This window comes from Hemitrygon akajei, unplaced genomic scaffold (genome assembly GCF_048418815.1).
Source record: "Hemitrygon akajei unplaced genomic scaffold, sHemAka1.3 Scf000069, whole genome shotgun sequence".
Classification (NCBI taxonomy): Eukaryota; Metazoa; Chordata; class Chondrichthyes; order Myliobatiformes; family Dasyatidae; genus Hemitrygon; species Hemitrygon akajei.
Genome location: NW_027331955.1, coordinates 248,885 through 275,608, shown reverse-complemented (window position 1 = coordinate 275,608; position 26,724 = coordinate 248,885). Strand labels below are relative to the sequence as shown.

The window sequence follows — 26,724 nt, the reverse complement described above, 5'->3', positions numbered from 1 at the left end:
AAACACGAAGGCGCCAATGCACTTGGGAGTCCTTCTGTAGGATTCCCTAAAGGTGAGTTTTCCGGGTGAGTCCGTGGTGAGGAAGGCAGGTGCAATGTTAGCATTCATTTCAAGAGGAATAGAATATAAAAGCAAAGATGTCCTGTTGAGACTTTGTAAAGCACTGGTGAGGCCGCACTGTCAGCAGTTCAGGCCATTACCTTAGAAAAAGTGCTGTGAACCTGGAAGGAGTTCAGACAAAGTTGACGAAAACGATTCTGCGATTGAACGGCTTGTCATATGAAAAGTGTTTGACTCTGGGCCTGTATTCACTGGATTTCAGAAGGATAAGAGGTGACGTCATTGAAGCCTGACTGAAGAGTTTGACGGAGTGGATGTGGAGAGGATGTTCTCTCTGGTGGGAGAGTCTGAGACCAGAGGATGCAACCTCACAATGGAGAGGCGTCCTTTCAGAAGGCATTTATTTTGCCAGGAAGCGGTGAATGTGTAGAATTCTTTGTTACAGGCTGCTGTGGAGGCCAAATCTTTATGTATATTTAAGGAAGAGTTTGATCGACTCTTGATTGGTCAGGGCATGAATGGATGCACGGAGAAGGCAGGAGACTGGGACTCAGACGGAAACTGAATCAGTCATGATGAAATGGCGGCGCAGACTCGATGGACCTGATGGGCTGATTCTGCACCGATGTCTTATGGTCATTTTGTCTTGTGGACTTTCAGGGAGACAAATTCCACAAATGATTCCGGTTGGGTGGGGGCAACAACCCCTGCTTGTGAAATAAAACACGCTGTTTACCGTGGAGGAGGGGGTTTCTTGCGACAGCAGTTGTCCGGATGGTATGACAATGATCTCTTAATGTTAGTGTTAAATAATGAACGTGAATAGACTCCTTTAGTTCTAGAATCACTGAGAAAATAATTGCCAACATTTGTTCCTGTTGAGTGGGAGTAAATTGTCGAACGTGTTTTCTCTAATTTCAGCAGAGATTCTAACTCCCCATATTCCCGATTTATTAATCTAATACTGAATACACATGGACGGGAAGGATATGAAGGACTCTCCATATTTCAGTTCTAGCTCCAGAGGACCATAAGATCAGAAGACGAAATGTCAGAATTGGGCCATTCAGCCCATCGAGTCTGCTCCGCCAGTTCATGGCTGATCCCGAATTCCACACAACCCCATACACCTGTCTTCACACTATATCCTTTGATGCCCTGACTGGTCAGGAAACGATAGACTTGCGCTTGAGATGTAAGCAAGACCTGTCCTCCATCGCAGACTGTAGCAGAGCGTTCCACAGACTCTCATGCTCCAAGATATGTAATTGTAGTATGGCAAGCGGCTGCGGATTGTAACATTAACTCCGTGGTCACACTGGCGCTGCTCAGAATTCTGCATTCTGAGAGGCATAACTACCTCTCAAAACTCCAGGAGCTTCACCGCACAGTCGGCGGTGACGTCACATGAAGCGGCTGCTGTGCAGAACGACTTTGAGGAACCTGCTGACAATCATGGGCACAGTATATCCCTCGGTTACTGACATAGGTAAACAGACAGGGCTCTCCATTACTTTAACCTCAGTAACACCTGCTCTCTATGCTCCGGCAAACATGGAACATTATTCACTGCATTACTAAAATGAATATTTTAAATATCTGGCAAATTGACTTATAAATAAATAACTTCAGACCGCCGTTATATCTGTTTCTGTCCTCCATATTCACTGTCCCTGACGACACTGAAACATTCTTTAATCTCACCGAAGAGCACATCGCGGGAATTGCAAAACTTCGACGTTGAAGCGGTCGATTGAAGTGGAATATGGACAGAAACTTCACAGAAAGGCCCTGTCCTGTGTTCACATAATCTGTCGCATTGCGCTGTCTATAGTCAGCACTTAGAATTGATTGGGCAGAAATAGTTTCTGATTGTAACAATATCTGGCACCAATAGAATCTGCTGCTGAACCTAGGTTTTGTCTGAAATCGAGATGGTATGTTGTTTCTGTAATCGGTACTATTGAATGGAAACTAATGCAATGAGCTACCTGCACAATCACAGTTAATTTGCAGGTAGATCCCTGCGCTGTCGCGGTTGTAGCCATTGCTCACGGTCCATTTATATTCTTCCTGTCATTTTTGTACAGATGTACATCTACAACGTGGCCTCGGTTCCGTCACCCAGCTTACAGCATCGCGTCCTCTCTCCCTCATCCCCTCGGGCCGACTCCCCAAAAGCCCGCCAAAACTAGCTTACAGACCCAGAAGAGAGAATAACATTAATCCCAATTGGTTACGAAATGAATGCAATTCTCGCTATCAGTAAATTTTAACCCAAACAAGCTTCCAGATAAAAGTCATGTCTTCATGACTTCTAAATAACTCCCCAACCATTCCTGCCAATACACATCCTAACCCAGGCACAAACAGTGACATTGCTCCCCAAACAGTAGACCTCACGCCCTGTTCCTCAGGCGTTACATAGGTCAACTTATCTGGGAGTTCCTTAACCCTCCGAGACCTCCGTACCCCTTCAGCAAAACCCTCCAGGCCCGGACACAACCGGGGATACCTCGGGTCCGCTTGCCAACTCCTCTCTCAATCTCTCACTCATAACCCCTTGAAACTCTGAGCCCCCTGCTGTCCACAGCTAACCCTCCCCACTACACCTGACTCAGCGGTAGAAGGGCTAAAGTTCTCTTCCGCAATCGAGGGGAAGTTAGCAAAAGTCAGCATGTACCACACATCCAGCGCATCATCGTTGGAATCCGTATTCTTCCTCACTTCTGCGATCGGTAGCTGCTGTTTGATCTTCTCCAAACTGAAGCACGTGGCCTGCACTGCTCCCCCAGCCTCTTCAGCCTCCCGCAATCGAGACATCAGTTTCCTCTCTGGCTCCTCCAACTCCCGCCACAGTCTCAACAATTCTGTATTCACTGCACTTATCTCCAGCTTTTCCTTCCTGATGACTTCTTCAAGGTCAACCTTCAGGGTTTCCACTTCATTTGGACTGTCGATGGTCATCTTCAGGTTCCCTTCAAACTTCCGCTTCCCTCTGCCAAGATCTGTCCGCAATTGCTTCACCTCCTCACACTCCGCCTCTCCGGGCTCTCGGTTTGCTGTTACTCTTAATCAGATAACTTTCTTGGTCTTCCAACTGATTCCGGATCACTTTCTCCGGTCTGTGCTGAGAATTTGGCCTCTCCATCTCCACATCAAACTTGATTCCGTAGAGACAGTCACTCACGAGCTGCGACCTTCGCCAGACCTGACACGTGTCCAGAGAAAGCTTTAGCTCTTTAGTTCTCAATCGCTCCTGCAACAGTCTCGCTTCAGATTCTCCCGAGGCAAATCCAAATACCAGGAGAACATCCACATACGCCAAAACTCCAGACACCTCCACATCCCCCATGGTCTTCCACATGCCCCGCGGGAAGGTTGCAAGGGCTCCGGATATGCCCTGTGGCATCTTTCCGGACGGGAAGAATCCTAGGGGATCTATAAAGGCCGTCTTCTCCTTGTCGGCCTCGCTCATCGGGATCTGGCAACATCCACTCCTCAGATCCAGCACCTTCAACCACTTCGCACCACTCAGACAGGCCATCGCCTCTTCGGCCCTCAGGGCCGTATTCTGGTCAATGACAGTGTGGCTCTTCAGCGCAATATACTCCACACTCACGCTGCCTACGTCTCCCACGGCTTCAGGGCCCAGTCGCCGCGACCTCTCTCACCGAGGTGTCTTCAGCGGTCAACTCCCCTCCCTCGTGGTATTTCGGAACGTCCACTAAGAGGGTCTCACCCTGAGATACTTGCCCCAGGTCGTACCACCACCGGCTCCGTTTGAATTCGGTACCGGCCCATGCCTATTACACAAGTCCTCACAAGCAGCTCGAAACTCTGGGTGCATCGACAATGCCTCCAAACAGCACTCACACGCCTCCTCCGGGCAGGCCCCCAGGCGCCTCCACACCAGCAGGGTGTTGGTCCCTTCCAGAATCGAAACGCTTCCCGTCTCAACAATGTCCGGACACATCAGCATTGACGATTCACGAACCTCAGTCACCCCGCATTGGCCTCTAAGAACTCCATTTTCACTGACCAATAATCGTCGTCTGGATGATCACCGGCACTGGTACCCCAAATCTCCAGTGCCCTCATTGTCGTCAAGGCTAAATGCTTCCAATACCGGTTGTAAAACAAACTGTACAGCAAATTGACCTGCGCCCCGCTGTCGAGGATGGCTTTAACTTGGCTTCCATCCATCTGTAACGACACCTGAGTGCGTGGTCCCTCTAAGCCTTCAGGAATAGGGTCTGTTCCTTTCGGGAGTTCCTTGGTACATTGCTGGGAACGTGCTCCCACAGAGACCCCAAGCCGTTCCCCCACTGGGCCTCCTCTAAGTTTCCCGACACTCTAGGATCAACTGAACAACTGAGGAAGGAGCTGATCCCCTTGAGAGATCCCCCTGGCACGGCAAGCAATTTATCTGCCCGCCTAGCCAAAGAAGGTACCCTGGAAACTTTCCACCATTTTCCTGCCACAGATATGGTAAGCCCCCCAGCTGTGGCATTTGAATTCCAGTCGAACCAAACGCATTTTCTCCCGCTTTCCCATAACTGGCAGCTGTCACCTCCAGGTAACTGGAACAGACAGTTCTAACAACGTCACCAGCCCGCCTACTCAAACTCTCAACTAATCCCTGTCGCTTTCCCTCAGCCAAGCCCTGCCACTCGCCTAACATCTGAGAGGTCCGCTCCGTCCACGCCTCCGCCCCTTTAGGGCTGGACATTATTCCTACAACCGTGTTCCTACAATCAGAGTTGAAACATCCCGACTTGTCGTTCTTTACACTCCTAACAGTATGGACAGCCCATGGTCCCACCACCATTTCGTCAGCGCTAGTCTGAACTCGAACAACGACCTCCGGGCTAACAACAGCCACCCCACCAAACACGCGTGCAGTGATAACCAGCAATCGCACACCAGCAGAGGCAGAACAGCATTCCATCCCCGCAGCATGCATAAGTTGAAGAGGGGGATCACATAGCTCCCGCAAAATTTCAATCCCGGACGAGCCCCCACAATGTAGCCCCTGGCAGGCCTTAGGCTCGTTCAGCTCGCTTCCGTCTAGGGGGAGCAGCCTTCGGCCCCGCCAAACTGGGTAGCCAGCTTGTGTGGATGCTGTGTGATGTCCCCCAACCCGCCAAATAACAGACAGTACACCATATGCGATTAAATGATTACAGTTTATAGATATTACTAGAACTAAGTGATTAATAATGATACAGTATATATGAAAGAAAAGAAAATAAAGAAAAGGCGCCAAACTTATCAAAGTCCAAATCACTTCGTGCACAACCGTTGGAGCTCAATTAACAGTCTTCTGGCCACCATTTTATCCCCTCCGAACTTTTCGACTCGTAGCTCGGGGCCACCCGAAGTGATCAACCAAGCACATCAGTCCTCTTTTCCTCTCCTCGCCGAACCTCCTGGCCTCGGAGCCACACTCGGAGTCCGTTCCTCACCCAGCTTACAGCATCGCGTCCTCTCTCTCTCACCCCCCTCGTGCTGACTCCCCAAAAGCTCACCAACAATAGCTTACAGACCCAGAAGAGAGAGAATAACATTAATCCCAATTGGTTAACAAATGAATACAATTCTCGTTATCAGTAAATTTAACCCAAACAAACTTCCAGCACTCTCTCGCAACAAAGAAGCATTCCTACTTTTAACAAAACAAAAAAGCCATTTGATTAACATACGCAGTAACAAAAAAGAAAAAAATACCCTCACAAAGAAGAAACCCCCTTAACCTAATAAGAAACCCCCTCTACGCAACGTTTCCATGGATGCTGCCCGACCTGCTGAGTTCCTCCAGTGTGTTGTACGTGTTGCCTTTACCAGCGTTTGAATGCCACCAATCCTTGAATGTGGAGTTGGAGATGCAGGAGAAGACAGCGCCCCACTCGCTACAAGGAGAGCCCGAACACGTGTCCATATCCTTGATCTGACTGCATACGTTGTCATGTGGTTGATAGCAGTGAGATGTCATTCACTGGCTCTCAGTTTGGAAGGGATTCAGTCGGCCATCGCAGATACACCAACAGCTTCGCTCTAGGAAGTGGCCGTTCACCTGCTCCGTGTGTGCGAAGAGACTCATTCAGTTAACCCACCTTGTGATGCTCCGGTGAGTTCACAATAAATAGAGGCCACATTTCTGTCCGGAGTGAGCAAAGAGTTTTACTCAATCATCCCAGCTGCTGCAACACCAGCAACTTCACATCAGGGAGGAAGTTCAAATCAGCTGCGTGTTAAATGTTTAACCATCACGGTGACTGAAGGCAGCTGCAGGTTCATGAGGGACTGTTACTGTCAGATTCTGCAGTTCTTGCGGCTGCTCATCGCACCCAGGACTGAACCCTGGTCACTGAGCATTGGAGGAGTCTGTTCTGCTGATGTTAGCCTTAAACTAGACTGGTGTTTAATATTGTGGATCTGTGAAAGATAAATCAGTTCTGTATCAAATCCCGTGTCTCAGGTACTTACAGTCTCTGTCACACTCACAATGTACACTAGAGAGGCCACTCGATCTATCTGCTCCCTGCCCAGGTTTCTGTTCCATATCAGTATTTTAAAATCTATCTCTCACTCTCCCTGTTGCAGCTTGTCACCATTCCGTGGGAGAAGAGATTTCCCTTGAATTTCTTAGAATCAGAGAAATCTGCAGCAAATTACAGGCCCTTCGGCCCACAATTTTGTTCCGACCATGTAACCGACTCTAGAAAATGCCTGGAATTACACTACCACAGAACCCTCTATTTTCCTAAGCTCCAAGTACCTCTCTAAGATTCTATTAAAAGACTCTATTGTACCCGTCTGTACCACCGTCGCTGGCAGTGCAGTCCACACACCCACCACTCTCTGTATAAAAAATATATATCTCTGACATCTCCCTTGAGCTACTTCCAAGCACCTTAACTATGCCCTCCCCCCTTTTCATGCTTATCCCCTCCCCCTTTATCTTTCCACTGATTGGTTTTCCACCTGGCACCTCTAGCCCTTCCCCCTTCCCTATCTCTATTACTGGGCTTCGGCCCTCTCTTCCCCCCCATTCCTGATGAAGGGTCTCGGCCGGAAACGTTGGCTACTCCTTTCTCACGGATGCTGCCTCACCGGCTGAGTTCTTCCAGCGTTGTGTACGTAACTATGCCCCCCACGTGTTAGCCATCTCAGCCCTGGGGGGAAAAAAAGCCTCTGACTTTTCACACGATCAATGCCTCTCATCATCTGATACACCTGCATGAATTTCCTGCATGATTTCCCCCAGGCTAATTAACACGATGAGCTCGCTGAGTATCTGACCTTCCCCAGGGCTCTGGACGAAGGTGGTTAAACTCCTTTTTCCCTGCTCTTTTCAAATTTTGGGTCATTTTCACCAATTTCAAAGGAGTGTGCCTCAGGCAGCTGGGCTGCTGCAATGCACCTCTTAAGCCTGACAGCAGACTAGCGAGTGAATCTTCGATGGAGCAGAGACAGAAACCAAAGAGTTGCCAGCCTGAGTCAGGGCTTTGGGGTTCCAGAGAGAGATGGGGTCTGGAGGTTACAAGCAGGAGGAGGAAGAGGAACCAGATCAGCAGGATGTGGCTATGAATGAAAGATGAGAAACATTTGGAGACTGCTTAATTAAAAAACAAAATGGTTAATTTCTACAAAACATTGCAGGTAATCAGCAGATCAGGCAGCAAATGTGGAGAGGAATAAATGGGCAGCATTTAAGCCGAGCCCCTTCAGCATGTCTAGACTGTGTACTCCTCTGCTTAGTTGCTGCCTGAACTGCAGAACTCCTCCAGCATTGATAGATAGATAGATAGATACTTTATTCATCCCCATGGGGAAATTCAACTTTTTTCCAATGTCCCATACACTTGTTGTAGCAAAACTAATTACATACAATACTTAACTCAGTAAAAGTAAAATAAAATATGATATACATCTAAATCACTATCTCAAAAAGCATTAATAATAGCTTTTAAAAAGTTCTTAAGTCCTGGCGGTAGAATTGTAAAGCCGAATGGCATTGGGGTGTATTGACCTCTTCATCCTGTCTGAGGAGCATTGCATCGATAGTAACCTGTCGCTGAAACTGCTTCTCTGTCTCTGGATGGTGCTATGTAGAGGATGTTCAGAGTTATCCATAATTGACCGTAGCCTACTCAGCGCCCTTCGTTCAGCTACCGATGTTAAACTCTCCAGTACTTTGCCCACGACAGAGCCCGCCTTCCTTACCAGCTTATTAAGACGTGAGGCGTCCCTCTTCTTAATGCTTCCTCCCCAATACGCCACCACAAAGAAGAGGGCGCTCTCCACAACTGACCTATAGAACATCTTCAGCATCTCACTACAGACATTGAATGACGCCAACCTTCTTAGGAAGTACAGTTGACTCTGTGCCTTCCTGCACAAGGCATCTGTGTTGGCAGTCCAGTCTAGCTTCTCATCTAACTGTACTCCCAGATACTTGTAGGTCTTAACCTGCTCCACACATTCTCCATTAATGATCACTGGCTCCATATGAGGCCTAGATCTCCTAAAGTCCACCACCATCTCCTTGGTCTTGGTGATATTGAGACGCAGGTAGTTTGAGTTGCACCATATCACAAAGTCCTGTATCAGTTTCCTATACTCCTCCTCCTGTCCATTCCTGACACACCCCACTATGGCCGTGTCATCAGCGAACTTCTGCACATGGCAGGACTCCGAGTTATATTGGAAGTCTGATGTGTACAGGGTGAACAGGACCGGAGAGAGTGTGTGTGCGTCTCTGTATGTCCAGCAAAAGCAGAATCTCTTTTGTTTCACATCTGCATTTGTAAGAGGATTGTACTTTGGCATCAGATACACGAAATGCATGTTGATATTGAGTGTATCGTTTATGGGAGCCGCTTTCTGCGTTAAGAAAGCTGCTGAGTTTTCTACACACAAAAAAATTGAGATATGGACGTGGAACCGGTGCTTGCATAAATTTTGAATGGTACCATGATTACCCATAAAGTCGCGCGTTTAAAATTTCGCTGTCGTTTGAAGCACCGATCAAATGCGCAGACGCAGAGTTGCTGCCGTCTCCGATAACTACGCATGCGCGCAGTATACAAAATGTCGGGAGGAGCGGAAAGGTAAGGGCTTTTTCGACTCTAATTGAGTGACAATTGCTGTGAGAACCGGAGACTGTGGCCCGCAAACTCGGCACAGGCCAGGTCTTTTTCCTCTCTCTCAGCCCCACGATCCGTACAAGGGCCCCGGGGAGCTTCCGGCTAATCAGGGAATGGGAGCAGATAGATCTCACAGACAGAGCTGAGCTCGAGCAATCTGAATGCAAGGATTAGGAACTCGGAAAAAGAGAACACAATCTTTCTATCAGCTGTTGAGAAAATCACCTTTGTTCTGCCTCCAACCACAGCAAGAGAAAACCTGCAGCTGCTGGAAATCCAAGCAACACACAAAATGCCGGAGGAACTCAGCATTAGTACTCTTTCCCGTAGATGCTGCCCGGTCTGCTGAGTTCCTCCAGCATTTTGTGTGTGTTGCTTGTTCTGGAGTTTTCTACACGTGAGGATATGTTTTGACCTATTCTGTCTGGGTACATAATGACATCAAACAACTTTGCCCTGGGCAACAAGTAGCTTTCACATCACAAATGTGCCAGACTCCAATGAGACAGACTACTGCCCTTCCCTTCATATTCATTGGCATCACCAAGTTCATCACCGTCAGTCACCTGAGGGAGGGTTCAGGGGAAATATTTATGTCCAATTCAGAAACTGGTGTTACCTGTGTGTATCGTGGTGATGCAAAAATTGCTGGAGGATTTGCAAGTGGGAAGAAGGGGAGTGATATTTGGAAGCCCGACTTTTTAAAGCATCATTTAGCAAGAAAATTGCATACAGTGACATGCAAAAATTTGGGCACCTTTCTGTTCCTGTGAATAGCTAAGTGAGTAAAACAATGACCTGATTTCCAAAAGGCATAAAGTTAAAGATGACACACTCTTTAATATTTTAAGTAAGATTACTCTTTTGTATCCATCATTTACAGTTTCAAAATAATAAAAAAGGAAAAGGGCCTGAAGTGAAAGTTTGGGCACCCTGCATGGTCAGTACTTAGTAGCAACCCCTTTGGCAAGTATCACAACTTCTAAATGCTTTCTGTAGCCAGCTAAGAGTCTTTCAATTCTTGTTTGGGGATTTTTGCCCATTCTTCCTTGCAAAAGTTTTCTAGTTCTGTGAGATTCTTGGGCCGTCTTGCATGCACTGCTCTTTTGAGGTCTATCCACAGATTTTTGATGATGTTTCGGTCGGGGGACTGTGAGGTCCATGGCAAAATGTTCAGCTTGCGCTTCCTGAGGTAGTCCATTGTGGATTTTGAAGTGCGCTTAGGATCATTATCCTGTTGCAGAAGCCATCCTCTTTTAATTTTCAGCTTTTTTTTACAGACGGTGTGATGTTTGCTTCCAGAATTTGCAGGTATTGAATGGAATTCAGTCTTCCCTCTACCAGTGAAATGTTCCCCGTGTCACTGGCTGCAACACAAGCCCAAAGCATGATCAATCTACCCCCGTGCTTAACAGTTGGAGAGGTGTTCTTTTCATGAAATTCTGCACCCTTTTTTCTCCAAACATACCTTTGCTCATTGCAGCCAAACAGTTCTTTTTTAACTTCATCAGTCCAGAGGACTTGTTTCCAAAATGCATAAGGCTTGTTTAGATGTTCCTTTGCAAATATCTGAAGCTGAATTTTGTGGCGAGGGCACAGGAAAGGTTTTCTTCTGATGTTTCTTCCATGAAAGTCATATTTGTGTAGGTGTCCCTGCACAGTAGAACCGTGCACCACCACTTCAGTCGGCTAAATATTCCTGAAGGTCTTTTGCAGTCAAACGGGGGTTTTGATTTCCCTTTCTGGTCATCCTATGAGCAGTTCTCTCGGAAGGATTTCTTGGTCTTCCAGGCCTCAACTTGACCTCCACCATTCCTGTTAACTGGCATTTCTTAATTACATTACGAACTAAGGGAATGGCTACCTGAAAACGCTTTGCTATCTTCTTATAGCCTTCTCCAGCTTCGTGGGCATCATGTATTTTAATTTTCAGAGTGCTAGGCAGGGACTTAGAGGAGCCCATGGCTCTGATTGTTGGGACGAAGTTTGTGGAGTCAGGGTATTTATAGAGCTTTGAAATTTGCAACATCTGGCTTTTCCTAATGAAGACTGTAATTACTTGAAAACACAATAAAAAAAAGTTTAATAAAAAAAAAGACTGTGAACAAGCCATTGCTCTAACAAGCTAATTAAGGGCTGGACCTTGGTAACAGTTATCTGAGAGCTCAAATCTCTTGGGGTTCCCAAACTTTTGCATGGTGCTCCTTTCCTTTTTTTTCCACTCTGAAATTGTAAAAACAAAAATAATACTCTAATCTTGCTTAAAATGTTGAAAAGAATGTTTCATCTTTAACTTCATGACTTTTGGAGATCAGTTCATCTTCTCAGGACTTTATTCCTTGGAATGTCGAAGATTGAGGGGAGATTTGATTGTGAAAGAGGGGCATAGATGGTGTAAATTCATTTTTCAATCTTTTTTATTGATTTCCAAATAAAGAATATACAAATCGGAAGAGGAGTTTAACAAGTAGATAATATAAAAGACATATAAGCAGCAACAGCAAAAAACAAAAAGTATATAATATCAAAATCAAATAAGTAAAATATTATCCTGTTATATATACAATGGTCAAAAAAAACTATAACTCATAATAATCATAAAAAAAGATTGGAGATTTTATTGATAAGGAAAAAAACCCACTAACTAAACTGAAACAAAAAACAAAAAAAAAGAAAGAGAAAAAAAGGAAAGAAAAAGAAAGATTGGGCAGTCCAATTGAGGATAAAATTAAAGAAAACAGAGAGAAAAAAAACACATCCTTCCAGTCATCTCCAAACCTTCATGGATAAGGATTTTCCCCGAAGAGAATTTTTAAAAAAATAATAAATTTAAATCATGTGAAAATTTTGAATGAAAGGTCGACAGGCTTGTTCAAAATTAAAGGATGTATCAAATGTTCGGCTTCTAATTTTCTCCAAGCTTGGACATGACATAATGGAGGAGAGCCAATAGAAAACAGTAGGTGGGTTAGATTCTTTCCAATGTAGCAAAATAGCTCTCCTAGCCGGTAAAGTTGAAAAAGCTATCACATGTTGGGTGGAAGCAGACACTTTGCTTGCTTCCTCTGGAATAATCCCAAAAATTGCTGTAAGTGGATTAGGTTAAACATCCATATCTATAACTTCAGATAATATTCCAAACACATTCCTCCAAAAATTATTTAAACTTACACATGACCAAAACATATGAGTTAAAGTAGCCATTTCTGTGTTACATCAGTCTCAAATAGGGCTTATATTCGGTAAAATATGCGCCAATTTATCTTTGGACATATGAGCCCTATGTACTATGTTAAACTGAATTAAGATATAGCGTGACCAGATAGATGAATTATTGACTAAGTAATAAATTTTACTCCGTTGATTATCTGAAAGTGAATGTTGAAGTTCTACTTCCCAGGTACGTTGAACCCTATCATTAGGCGACATGTGAGCATTCATTAACTGTTTATACATGATAGCTATTAATTGTTTTTGAAAAGGTTTAAACTGAAAAATAACGTAAGCCAAATTTGAAGAGCAGGCCAAGGAGTAATTCGGTAAAAAATCATGTAAGAAATTCCTAACCTGTAAATACCTGAAAAAATGTGTATTAGAGATATCATATTTATCCATTAACTGTGAGAAAGACATTAAACAATCTTGTAAAAACAAATCTAAGAAAGTCTTTATTCCCTTAATTTTCCATGTTAAAAAAGCCTTATCCAAAGTTGATGGTTTAAAAAAGAAATTAGAATAAACATTACTAGAAAGTAAAAAATAATTTAATTCAAAACATCTATGAAATTGAAACCAAATTTTAAAAGTATGTTTAACAATAGTGTTAAGAGCTTGTCTACCTATTCTGGAGAACGAAAACGGAAGAGGAGCTCCTAATAAAGAAGCTAACGAAAACCCCATTACTGGATTTTCCTCCAACTGTAACCATGAAGGGCGATCTTGGTCGTCTGTATCATAAATCCAAAAAGTAATATAACGAATATTAATTGCCCAATAATAACATCTAAAGTTTGGTAAAGCCAGTCCTCCATCTTTTTTTGATTTTTGCAATAAAAGTTTATTCACTCTAGAGCCTTTATTATTCCAAACATAAGATAAAATCAAAGAATCTATTTTATCAAATAATGTTTTTGGAACAAAAGAGGGAACTGCTTGAAATATATATAAAAATTTTGGTAGAATAGCCATTTTTATAGCATTTATTCGACCTATCAATGACATCGACATAGGTGACCATTTAGAAAGCGCCGTTTGAGTATATTCAACTAAAGGGAAGGTGTAAATTCAAGCTGGCTTTTACCACTGATTGGTGTGGGACTACAACCAGTGGCCATTGGTTAAGGGTGAAAGGTGAAATGTTAAGGGGAACATGAGGGGAAACTTCTTCACACAGCTGGTCATCTGGGTTTGGAATGAGCAGCCATCACAAGTGGTGCATGTGAGCTCAATTTCAACATTTAAAAGGTTCGTGTAGGTACCTGGATGGTAGGGATATATGAGAGTGGGCTATTTAAATAGTTCAGCACAAACTAGATGGCCCAAAGGGCCTGTTATGTGTTGTACTTTTCTACACGAACCTGAAATATTACAAACATTCACTCTAAGCCCTTTTAACAGCTGTGCAGACCAACCATTCATCTCAGCAGGAATTTTTTATATGGCGTTAATATTGTGGCACTTTAAGTTAATAATACATAAGAGAACATCCCAGTTGCACGTCAAGAAAGACTATTTGTGTGATACTGTTTCAGTTACTGTGGGGCCAGGCACCCATGCTGCTCAGCAGGAGCAGGGAATAATACCAATGGAGAGTCAAACTGAGCCAGGTCACAGATTGGAGACGGCAGAAATGCCCCATTCTTATAGAGACAGGAAGAGCATCAGGGAAGTGATGGTCATTCCAGATACCAGCACTCTGCCCAGTCAGGAGATGATTTCTCTGTCCAACTTGGGTAGGACCTCACTGTAACAGTGTGATACCAGATCAATCCTTGGCAACTCATGTAATCTCATCTGAAATATTGTCCAACACCCATTGATGGATTTTGTAAATCTTTTTACAGGTTAAAAACAAGAAGGAATTTGTCTCCAGGAAGCTCAAACACGGCACACCAGTTTTGTTGTCTCTGTCTAGATATTTAAGAAGTGGAGCAAGGAATTCAATCGACCATCCTTCCTGCTCAGACTGTGGGGGGGGGATTCACTTGGTCATTTGACCAACTGGCACGCCCGTCATTTTACACAGGAGAAAGGCCTTTCACCTGCTCAGACAGTGGGAATGGATTCACTCGGTTATCTCAACTGAAGGTACATCAGCAGGTTCACACTGGGCAAGGCCATTCTGTGTGTGGGAAATGATTCTGTTGGTCATCCCACCTGTGGACACACCAATCAGTTAGATCACACTGGGCACAGGCTGTCATCTGCTGAATTTCGGGGAAGGGATTCTCTCGGTTATCTGATCTAATGGCTCACCAGCGACTTCACACCAGGAGGCGGCCGTTCACCTGCATAGTCTGTGGGAAGGGATTCACTCAGTCATCCCACCTACTGAGCCATCAGCGAGTTCACACTAGGGAGAAGCTGTTCACTTGCTCAGCCTGTGGGAAGGGATTCACTGAGTCATCCAACCTACAGAGTCATCAGCGAGTTCACACTGGAGAGAGGCCATTCACCTGCTCAGTCTGTGGAAGGAGATTCACTGTGTCATCCCACCTACTGGTACATCAGCGAGTTCACACCGGGGAGAAGCCGTTCACCTGCTCAGTCTGTGGGAAGAGATTCACTTGGTCATCCCAACTACTGGCACACCAGTTTGTTCACACTGGAGAAAAGCCGTTCACCTGCTCAGAATGTGGGAAGGGATTCACACTGTCATCCCGCCTACTGGTCCATCAGCGAGTTCACACCGGGGAGAAGCCATTCACCTGCTCTGTCTGTGGGAAGAGATTCACTGCATCATCCAACCTACTGGTACATCAGCGAGATCACACTGGGGAGAGGCCATTCACCTGCTCAGTCTGTGGGAGGGGATTCACGCAGTCATTCAGACTACAGAGTCATCAGAGAGTTCACACTGGGGAGAAGCCGTTCACCTGCTTAGTCTGTGGGAAGAGATTCACTGAGTCATCCAGCCTACAGAGTCATCAGCGATTTCACACGGGGGAGAAGCCATTCACCTGCTCAGTCTGTGAGAAGGGATTCACTGAGTCATCCTACCTACAGAGACATCAGCGAGTTCACACTGGGGAGAGGCCATTCACCTGCTCAGTCTGTGGGAAGAGATTCACTGAGTCATCCAGCCTACAGAGTCATCAGCGATTTCACACGGGGGAGAAGCCGTTCACCTGCTCAGTCTGTGGGAAGAGATTCACTGATTCATCCAACCTACAGAGACATCGGCGAGTTCACACTGGGGAGAAGCCATTCACCTGCTCAGTCTGTGGGAAGAGATTCACTGATTCATCCAACCTACAGAGACATCAGCGAGTTCACACTGGGGAGAGGCCATTCACCTGCTCAGTCTGTGGGAAGGGATTCACTGAGTCATCCAACCTACAGAGACACCAGCGAGTTCACACTGGGGAGAAGCTGTTCACCTGCTCAGTCTGTGGGAAGAGATTCACTGAGTCATTTAACCTACAGAGACATCAGCGAATTCACACTGGGGAGAAGCCGTTCACCTGCTCAGTCTGTGGGAAGGGATTCACTCAGTCATCCCACCTACAGAGTCATCAGCAAGTTCACATTGGGGGGAAGCCGTTCACCTGCTCAGACTGTGGGAAGAGTTTTACTCGGTCATCCCAACTACTGGCACACCAGTCAGTTCATACTGGGGAGAAGCCATTCACCTTCTGATTCTGTGGGAAGTGATTCACTCAGTCATCCAACCTACTGGTGCACCAGTGAGTTCACACTGGAGAGAAGCCGTTCACCTGCTCAGAATATGGGATAGGATTCAATCAGTCATCTCAACTACTGGCACACCAGTCAGATCACAACAGGGAGTGGCCGTTGTTATGAATCCCTAGGTTTCGTTTGCTGTGGACTGTCATTTTTAGAGAGAAAGTGTGAGGTTAAGAAGGTGAATCAGTTTGACTTGCAGCTTGTTTAGTTTTAACCGAGGACATGGACGCTCAGGGTCAGACGGAGATGGAGGAAATATGGAAGGATCGAAACCAGGGAGCTCGTGGCCAAGGGTCATTTTTCAGAAATTTCTTATGCCCACAAGGGCGGGTTAATTATCAATTCACCGTATATCAAATGTGTGGTTGTCACCTCGTTTGATCCATAGGTTTGGATCGGATTTGGCGTATCCTGTGGAGACCACTTATGTCTTACCCTTTCCTGGGTGTGACGACGATACCTCTTGTGACAATTCGCTTTCGGTGATAATTTGTATGTGGATTTGGAACGACGGATAAAATCTACAGCGACTGTTCTCTCATTTTACCACCGTGGAACCTGTGGAATTCGACATAATTGCCTTCTCTCGACATTTAACCTGGATTACAACTATCTCTCTCTGATCACCTATTCTGTGGATGAACTGAACTTTACCATCTCAAGACTCAAAGCCTTGTTTCCCCCGAGCTCAGTAGTTTGGGAGTTATATTTACACACATTTATACACATAACACTTAACTTTTGTTTAAATTGTTTAAGTTACAATTTTATAAGTAGTTACAAATAAAGACAGTGGTTTTATCATCAAAACTGGACTCCAGGTGTAGTCTATTGCTGCTGGTTTGTTTCTAAAGCATTATGGTTCATAACAAAATTGGGGCCTGCGTCTGGGATATGAACAAATTTGGGGGCTTATTGATCAAATAATTATCAATCTGATTGGGGAAAATCCCTTTTGATTTATTTGTGTGTGGAAATCAGCAGCAATGGATATTTATATATGTCTGGAAGCGCCAACCCCCTGAGGCATTAGGAAAAGCAAAAAAGAATGTATTGCTGACTATTGCGAATGGGCAGAACCTTAAGGAGGAAAGAATGTGTGAAGGACCAGGGGAAGCATAAAACTGGGAGAGCAGGTACAGGTGAAAAAAATAGGGGTTTTATTACCCAAAATGTTTATAATCTCAACAGAACTGTTCTACAGTCCAAACTTGAATCAGCTAAACGGAACAAAACTGGGTTACAACAACATAGCGAAATACTCCTCAGACCTAGAGACAGCACTCAGCTCCTGGCTGTGGGCTTATATTGGATGCTGGCCATTCAATAGTAAATTGCATGGGAGAGAAAACATTCCTCTCCTTAAAAAGATATGTCATAAATGAAGTAGCTCCAGAGAACACCCCTCTGGCTGTAGTAGAATGGCACAATCCAATTATCCAGCCCCATCTACTTAGGGTGGTGTAATGCAGCCACTCAGTCGTTTCCCAGATTATCAGGAGGACGGTCGGCTACAGGACACTTTAATATGCCCGGTTGATGGTGCGGCTGGGAATTGCAGCCACCATAGGGGGCTATGAGAAAGCCAGAAATTCAGAGGAAAATAGTTGAGCACTATATATCTATGAAGGTATTTGATAAAGAAGTGTTAAAGAGGTTTCCTGTGAGTAAAGAGGAGATCCAGTTACGACTGGAACAATTGAAGATTGATGTACTTAAATTAGAGGCTGAAGAGAACGAGAGAAAGAGGGGGTTTGATGCTCAAGAGGCATACAAACAGACAGAAGAAGCATAAAAAAGTTTTGAAGCTGAGGAAGCAGAAAAACAGAGGGAAGAAGGAGAAAGACAGAGGCAGTTTGTGATAGAGAAGTTAAGGCTCGAGAAAGAAGTTGCTGTCTCAAAGGAGTTGGTTGCACCGTTTATTGCCAGCCAGGAAGTTAAATTGGTCCCTCCATTTGATGACACTGAGGTTGGTAAATACTTACAGCATTTTGATAAAGTGGCTCAAAGTCAAAAGTGGCCGAAAGGAAGCTGGACTCTTTAGTTACAATGTATAATTAAGGGTAAGGCTCAACAAGCTCATTCTGCCCTATCAATTGAAAATGCAGCTAATTATGACATAGTGAAACAGGCTGTGCTCAAAGCTTATGAGTTGGTCCCAGAATCATACAGGCAAAAGTTTAGAAATTTGTGGAAATCTGTGAATCAGACTTATATGGAATTTGCTTCTGAGAAGTTTGTGTGTTTTGACCGCTGGTGCACATATAAAAATATAAATGATGATTTTTACAGATAGAAAGAGTTGATTTTAATTGAAGAATTCAAAAGGTGCGTCTATGATGACATAAAGACATATTCAGATGAAAAGGATGCTGCCACTTTACGGGAGTCTGCTACATTAACAGATTAGTTTGCTTTAACTCATAAGGTTAAGTTTACCCCAAATAAGATCTTCCAAAAGAATAGCAGGGATCAGCAGGGTAAACCAGAAATTAAAGCTGTGACTAGTGACAACAGTAAGGATGAAGGGAAGCAGTTGAAGGAGAAATATTCTGGTCTCACTTGTTACGATTGTAAGAAAGCTGGTCATATGATGGCTAATTGTTCCATCCTGAAGAAGAAAAAGGAAAAGGAGGCAGTCCCAAATGCCTGTGTTCAGTATGTTGAAGCACCTATAAACCCACAGGGTTCTGAACATTCTGTTTCAGGCTCAGTTAAGGTCTGAGAGGTCTGACCGAGTTAAGAAGGGATTCGATCATTTTATGTCAGATGGGTTTGTATTAGTAAAGGAAGGGTCAACCCCGTTACCAGTGAAAATTGTTTGAGATACAGGGGCTTCTCAGTCACTTATATTAGACAGCGTTCTAAAGTTTGGTGATGAGACTGACACTGACGAGATAAATCTTATTAAAGGCATTGGGGGTGGCATGGTTTCTGTGCCATTGCACAAGGTAACTTTACAGTCAGGATTGGTTTCTGGACCTGTTAAGATCGGATTATGCTCCAGTTTACCGGTGGAAGATGTTACTTTGCTGTTAGGGAATGACCTGGCAGATGGTAAAGTTGTTCCTGTAGTGTAGTTGACAACTAAGCCAACCACTGACGACCCACAGATGGATTTTAACATTTATCCTTCCTGCGCAGCAACTCAAAGTAACTCGAAGTATGGCTAAAATGTCTGCTGACACAGACAGTTCTGTGCAGCATGATTCTGATACCCATGATAGCCAAAATTGGGATTCAGGTTATGATGACTTGTCAGGGACTTTTCTGCCTTCATTGTTTCAACAGGATTCAGGTAGCAAGTCTGATGAGAAAGATTTATCCCAGTGTAGGAAGGAGTTTATAGCAGAAAAGAACCGAGACCCTGAGATTGAAGCTTTGAAAGAAACAGCTGTCTCAGATGATGAGATTAAGAAAGTGCCAGTAAGGTATTATCTCGAGGATGGAGTGTTAATGAGGCAGTGGAGGTCACCTGCTATACCAGCGAGTGAGGAATGGGCAATTTTTCACAAAGTTGTAGTTCCTAAAGTTTATAGGGCTGAAATTTTAGCTTTGGCCCATAGTATGCCATTAGGTCGACATTTTCGAGTGAATAAAACTAAACAGGATTATGAAATAATTTTACTGGCCTAATTTGAGGAAAGATGTTGTGACCTTTTGCAGAACCTGTAACACTTGTCAAGTTGTGGGTAAACCTAATCAGGTCATCCCAGTGGCCCCACTGTGGTCTAAACCTGCATTCGGTGAACCCTTTTCTAAAGTTATCCTGGATTGAGTTTGCCCATTGCCAAAGACTAAAGCTGGCCATCAGTATTTGCTAACTATTATGTGTACTGCATCCAGATTCCCAGAGGCAATACCTCTCAGAAATATTAAAGTTAAAACTGTGGTGAAGGCTGTTACCAAGTTTTTTTTACTTTATTTGGTTTGCCTAAAGAAATCCAGTCTGATCAAGGAAGTAATTTTACATCTGGATTATTCCAGCAGGTAGTTTATGAACTGGGAGCTAAACAAATTACACCGTCCGCGTACGATCCGGAATCACAGTGGGTTCTAGAAAGATTTCATTCTACCCTCAAAACAATGATTAAGGCATAATGTGTACCACACAATCTCTCTCTCTCGCTCCGTGCCTTGTAAAGGCTTGAAAAATACATAATCGGAGGCACGCACGCACATGCCAACAAAAGACATACTGTGTTGAAAATGGAAAAGACTAGGATGAAGGAATATATTTGCTTTTGTTCGCAGTAAGAGTCGGTACAGGAATCACTGGGCTTCAGTCCATTTGAACTTGTATTTGGTCGCAGAGTGAGGTGACCTTTGACCTTGTTAAAGGGACAGTGGGTTGATGGGAATGTACATGTTAACTTGTTAGACTATGTTTTGAAGTTCAAAAATAAACTACACCAGGCCTGTACTCTAGCAAGACAAAATTTAAAGATTTCTCAAAACAAAATGAAGTGTTGGTTTGATAAGCGGGCTTGCGAAAGAAAATACCAGGTGGGGGATATCTTATCTTATCTTAACTTATTTTTTCTCCAATGTTGACGAATCCACCTCAGGCGAAATTCAACAGACTGTATGAAATAGTCTCTCAAATTAATGATGTGAATTATGTTATTAAAACACCCGACCGACGTAAACTAACACAGGTGTTACAGATAATATGATAAAGCCTTTTTTTTGACAGGCAGTGAGTGTTGTTGTCAAATCATATGAATCTGGCAACCCTGAGAATGAAACAATTGACTCGTCTGAGACTTTTCACAAGCCAAACGTGGTCCCAGTTAGGCTAATGAACTCGGTTGTTCTAGAAAACATTGAGAACAAGTTGGCTCACCTGCAGCCAAAGCAAGAACATCAGCTGAAGGAATTAATTCTGAAGTTTAACGATTTATTTCCCGATGTTCCCAAGCAAACCACGGTCGCAGTACATGACATAGATATTGGTCAAGCCAAACCGATTAAACAACACCCATATCGCATGAACGTAGTAAAGTGTAAATTGGCTGAGCAATTGTTTAAGTGGGGAAACAGATTCGGTAGGTCTCAAAGGCAAGGACTTCGGACACACACAGTAATGGTAGTAAAGGATTTTATTTACAGAAGTCAAGCGTGGGAAAATGGCAACAGAAGCAACACGCACACAATTTATAGCAGTCGTGGGGAAAGTCAGATCGGCAATAAAACACATACCGACAATTACTATCGAACGTGGGAAAATCGCCTGGGAACAAAGTACACGCACACATGCACAACCAAGGGAAAAGTCAATACGATACTTTCCACCCCTTGACTCTGTGCAGGCTCGGCTCTATGTTATTAGGGACAGTAATCAACGCTCCCAACAGTATTCAATACACAGCTCACCAACAATTCCTCCAGCTCCGTTCCACGGTTCTCAGCCTGGGGTGAAGCAGGGTGGTCCCTCGGAGTTGGCAAAGGGAAAGGGTCCAGCACACGTGGCATCCCTTATAGTGCAGCAGGGCTGGAGGGTCCTGCCCTGGTAATTCACAGTGGGGGTAATGGGTGGGTGCCAGCAGAATTAAGCCGAATACAAAGGCCAATTGCTCGAGGCCAAGTACAAGGAAGGCTAATTAAAGGGACCAATGGTGAGGTGCGCATTGATGGGCGAGGAGGGGTCAAACTTTGATTGGCAGGTGGCGTGCCTTCCGATCAGGTAGTGGGCAGTTCGTCACGTGACAGTCACGACCCCTCCAATACAGTCTACCCGTCGGATCCACGCCAAAATCTGTGAGACACCCAGTGACTGTAAACACAATCTCCCACAGTCTGGTACTTACTCCAGTTTCTGTATTTTACACTCCGGGTTCCTCAGAGCCGCAGACACCAGTTTCACTCCTGAATCTGCCAATTCATTACATGTAACGCAGTGAGAAGGAAAGTAACATATCTTAATGGAAGTCTTACACTTAACTATTTCTAAAGAAAGGCAGACGTGCTCTGAATAGTTTGACAAGCACAGCATAATATACACACAGAATGATAACGAGATTGAGTGCAATCGATCAGTGAATGACAGTTGCCCACCACCCCACTAAGGACCCAAACGGCCACCAGTTTCCCCAAGAGGTGTCGTGCCGGAGGAGCTGGTCCCTCGATTTTTGAATTTTTGCCACCGAGTCCCGAATGTGAGCAGCCAAGTGGGTGATGTTGCTCCAGACGTCAGGGGTAAACGTGCAGCACCCCTTACCAATGACTGCACAGGTACCACCATCAGCCGCCAGTAGGTAATCCGGGGCCTGTCGATGCTGCAGGGTGACCATCCTGGCGGCCGCCAGTAGGTAATCCGGGGCCTGTCGATTGGCAGGGTGACCATCCTGACGGCCGCCAGTAGGTAATCCGGGGCCTGTCGATTCTGCAGGGTGACCATCCTGACCGCCGCCAGTAGGTAATCCGGGGCCTGTCGATTCTGCAGGGTGACCATCCTGACGGCCGCCAGTAGGTAATCCGGGGCCTGTCGATTCTGCAGGGTGACCATCCTGACGGCCGCCAGTAGGTAATCCGGGGCCTGTCGATTCTGCAGGGTGACCATCCTGACGGCCGCCAGTAGGTAATCCGGGGCCTGTCGATTCTGCAGGGTGACCATCCTGACGGCCGCCAGTAGGTAATCCGGGGCCTGTCGATTCTGCAGGGTGACCATCCTGACGGCCGCCAGTAGGTAATCCGGGGCCTGTCGATTCTGCAGGGTGACCATCCTGACGGCCGCCCGCTCTGCCGCCGTTCGGGTGAGGGCATCTTCGGTGTGTGGCAGTGTCACTGCCGTCTCGTTGGCCGACGTCCCGAGCACACTGGTCATCTGGATCAACTCACGGGACATTCTGGCCGTGCCCTATCTGGGAGAGGCTATCATCCAGAAGCTCTCCGCCTCCATGATGGCCCTCTTGTCCCGGTGGCCGCTGTGTGTCGGGTGCTCCCCCAGATCACCCCGCTCCTCAGGGAATACACGTTGATGAAATGCAGAGGTTCACCATCCAGGCGCACAGCCAGATGGAGCAGGCGGCCGGGCACGTCATCCTGAGCTTTTACCATTTCCGGCTGGAAGGTCGAGGCCAACAGGATCACCACCCCGCTAGAGTTGGAGCTGAGGAGGCTCATGTAGACCCCTCCCGGCCACTCCAGGAGCCAAGCGGACTCGTCTCCCGGGATGGTATGGTTTCCCTACAGGTCATTCACCGCATATCTCCCATGCCTGAGGACTGCGAGATTGTTTTATCTGCGGAGAGAACCCCTGCTACCATTAAAATTTAGACCAGCTACAGTGAGCTTCATGTCGGGAGTATACCAGGCCTCAGCACCAGTATCCTTCCCGGTGAAAGCGGAGGCGCCCTCAACCACACTATTCCGAAAAAGAAGCAAGAATGCTGTTTGCTTTCCGGGCCCCAGTGATGCCAACGTCACCCTGTGACCCACCGTCTCCGGAAGGAGCGAGGCTGCTTTCCACTCTGATGTCCCTCACCAGGTCATCCAGGAAGGATTTCAGCTGCCGCCTGTCATTCCTTGACACTGCATTCCTCTTCCCCTTCCGTCTGAGGATGACTCGGCCAGCGAAGCGATGCTAGTTTAGGCCGATGCTTTGCACCCACAGAGGAGTGAATGAACTCTCTGATTTCCTCCACAGGTATCAACGGCGATTTCTCAGGAATGGTGAGGATGTCCATTGTCTCGCTATCAAAAGAGTCTCCCTCCAACCCCTCACTGCAGACAGATCCCCCATCTTTCTCCTCATGTGTTCTAATAGGTGGCTGCACTTGTAACCCACACTGCGCAGCGGGTACCTCACTCAAACCTTCCCGCTCCACCAGCGCATCAGTCTTATCCACAGTTACGACGATGGAGGGATAATCCCCAGAGACTCCCTGCAGGCCATTAGTTGATGAGGTCCGCATGCAGGTTATATCACCCTTCCCAGGAAACAGGTATGAAGGGGACCCCAGCAGCTCTGATCTAAGGGATTCACTGGCAGCCTGATGCTGACAGTGAGAGAGCTTGGTCTCCTCTCCGCTCATACTATTTAATACACTTGCCTCCAGGGAGGCGCTTACTGCTAAGTCCTGGGTGAAGTACTCCAAGTCTGACTTAGTTGTGTAAACAGGGCTAGCACTAGCTTCCGGCACAGCCACTCCACCTACCACAGGACTGGTGGATACATCTGGGGATTCAGGGTTAAAACCAAACTTTACCCGGATTCCCACCCTTGCTGGGACTCCCCCGCATGTATATTCCATGCCCTCTTGGGGGAACATTCCCTTCTCCTCTTATAGCCGGAGGAGCACACAGGTGCGGGATTCACCGATGGAGCGGTACTCTCTGCTTCCATCACCACGTCCAACTGCGCACTTCCCCGAGCCTCCCGCTCCACTTCAGGGCAAATGGGCGTGAGCTCTGCGGTCCCGGGGGAAGACTTCTTAAGGTGTTTGGACTTCTTATTCACTTTCTTGCTCCGCACAGGCTCCAGCCCCACCCTCGCCTGAACCTCCCTGCACGTAGCCTCAAGATCTCCCACCTGAACCATAGGGGCAGGAGCAGGGACTGGAACAGATGGAGGAATAGGGACAGTGGTAGGGGCAGGAGAAGGGGCAGAAATAGGATCGGGGCAGAGGTATCTGGGCATTGGTGCCGGAAGTGGACTCCCTAGGGTTTCGGGTGCTAGGACAGTCCCTCCGAAAGTGCCCCACCACCCCGCACGCATGGCACCGTGGGCGCTCAGAGCTCCAATACACCTGATAGTCTATCCCTCGTGCCGGACAGTAAACCGGCCCTCAACTTCGTCCTCTCGTTCCAGCATGAATACCTGATGCCGGAAAGAGATTACGGTACGGAGGGTGCCTCTCTCAAATTTGTGTCTGATGGCAGTTATTTCTGACCTTATTTGCCCCAAACGTGCTAGTGTAGGAAGTAGGTCCTCATTGGGGATGAAAGGCTTAACGTGTCCGAGGACGATGCGTTGTGTGGGAGCTGTCACCAGCTCCATCTGTAAGATGTTTTCCACCGTGATCCCCCTTCTGAGGGCCCGATGCACCAACTCATCATTCCTCAGATAAAACACTGCCTTCCCGAACTCTTTCTCAGTGGCCAAAACACCATCTCTCCCCAACAAGTCCTCCATGGCATCCGCGCACTTTTCCAGGGTAGTTCCAGTTCGCAAAATACATTGCACCCCGCGTTCCACTTTCACCGACCGAAACAGGGCCTTGTCCGAGGCTGGAGAGGCAGCCGCCTTTGCCTAACTCCCCGAAGGCCTGCGACTCCCTGTAGACTGGTCCGGCATGTTACTTATGTGTCCGAATCGAGAATTATATGTCGGTGCTGGTTGTAAAGTCCTGGAGCGAGTTGAGTAACTGGCCGGAAAAGTTTGTACTCGACAGTACCTTGCTGGCCCGGCGCCAGAAATTCCAACGCCAGGAAAGGCTCCGTTAGTCCTGCAGAACTTCCAGGCCGTGAGAGGTCGAGACGTCTCAAACGATGTTTCGGCTCCCACACCGAACGGGAGTCACGACGATAAAGGCGGAAGGAGGTTGTCCCGATGTCAGTGGGGGAACAACGGTATTTGTCTCCGGTTTTAAAACACGAATCGGCTTCCTGGCGAGTTGCCAGCGGTCACAGCTGGGTGCTATGCAGTTCGCAGCCGTCGAGAAACCTAGTCTAAACTGGCAGAAAAACTCCAAACGATGCTTCCGCACTAACCCAACCACTCTCTCAGATGTCCAAGAGACATTTCGAGCCACTTCCAAAGATCTCACGAACTTCATATAGCAGTTTTTCCTCGATTTCTCCCAAATGATTCAGAACGGCTCCACGCTGTATCTGTGTGGTGAACTACATATACCTGTCTGGATACGCCCCCCCCCCCCCCCCCCCCCGCTGACTGCTCCTGTGGCTCCTCCCACAGGCCCCGGTATAAAGGCGATTGAGGTCTGAGCCCTGCCCTCAGTCTCCAGGATGTAGCATTGTGGTCAATTGCTGCTTGTTCTTTCTTCCATTCAATAAAAGTCGATATCTCGCCTCACGTCTCAGAGAGTTATTGATGGTGCATCAGTCTGACCCCGGGAGTGTGTGATGGGACAGTGTGGAAGGAGCTTCGTTCTGTGTCTGTTCCTGGTGAGTGTGTGATCCGACGGTGCAGAGGGAGCTTCACCGTGTGTTTGACCCTAGGAGTGTGTGATGGGATGGTGTTGAAGGAGCTGCACCCTGTGTCTGATCCGGGAGTGAGTGATGGGACAGTGGGTAGGGAGCTTCACCCTGTGTCTGATCCGTAGAGTATGATGTAGAGCGATGCAGAGTGACATTCTCTCAACATCTGACCCTGTGACTGTGATGTGATTCTGTGTCTGACACAGGATTTTTGTAATGGCACAGGCCAGAGTGAAATGTTCTCAATGATGACCCTGGGAGAGTATCATGGGATGGTGTGGAGGGAATTCTCTGTGTCTGACCCCTGAGTGTGTGATGTGGCAGTGTGGAGGATTAACACTGTGTCTGATCTGGGAAGTATGTGATGTGACGTAATGAAGGGAACTTCACCCCGTGTCTAAACACTGGAGTGATTGATCGGACGCTGTGGAGGGAGATCACTCTG

At 46.4% G+C, this 26,724-nt stretch overlaps 2 protein-coding genes across 3 annotated transcripts in view; one reads left to right on the top strand and one right to left on the bottom strand.

Annotated features, from left to right (window-relative positions):
- Positions 1 to 26,724, bottom strand: part of LOC140722104 (NACHT, LRR and PYD domains-containing protein 3-like) — a 421,136-nt gene that overhangs the window by 320,646 nt on the left and 73,766 nt on the right. The gene's annotated exons all lie outside the window — the stretch shown is intronic.
- On the top strand, positions 9,144 to 16,604 carry LOC140722076 (uncharacterized). Its single transcript, XM_073036873.1, has 3 exons — positions 9,144 to 9,176; positions 14,276 to 15,402; positions 16,507 to 16,604. The coding sequence occupies exons 2-3, from the start codon at positions 14,679 to 14,681 to the stop codon at positions 16,602 to 16,604; spliced, it is 822 nt and encodes a 273-aa protein (XP_072892974.1). The 5' UTR covers positions 9,144 to 9,176; positions 14,276 to 14,678.

Excerpts from the sequence above, each read along its gene's own strand:
- LOC140722076 (XM_073036873.1), top strand. The coding sequence starts at position 14,679 with ATGGCTCACCAGCGACTTCACACCAGGAGGCGGCCGTTCACCTGCATA. Across the intron at positions 15,403-16,506 it reads GCCATTCACCTGCTCAGTCT|GTTTGGATCGGATTTGGCGT; the intron begins GTGAGAAGGGAT and ends TTTGATCCATAG.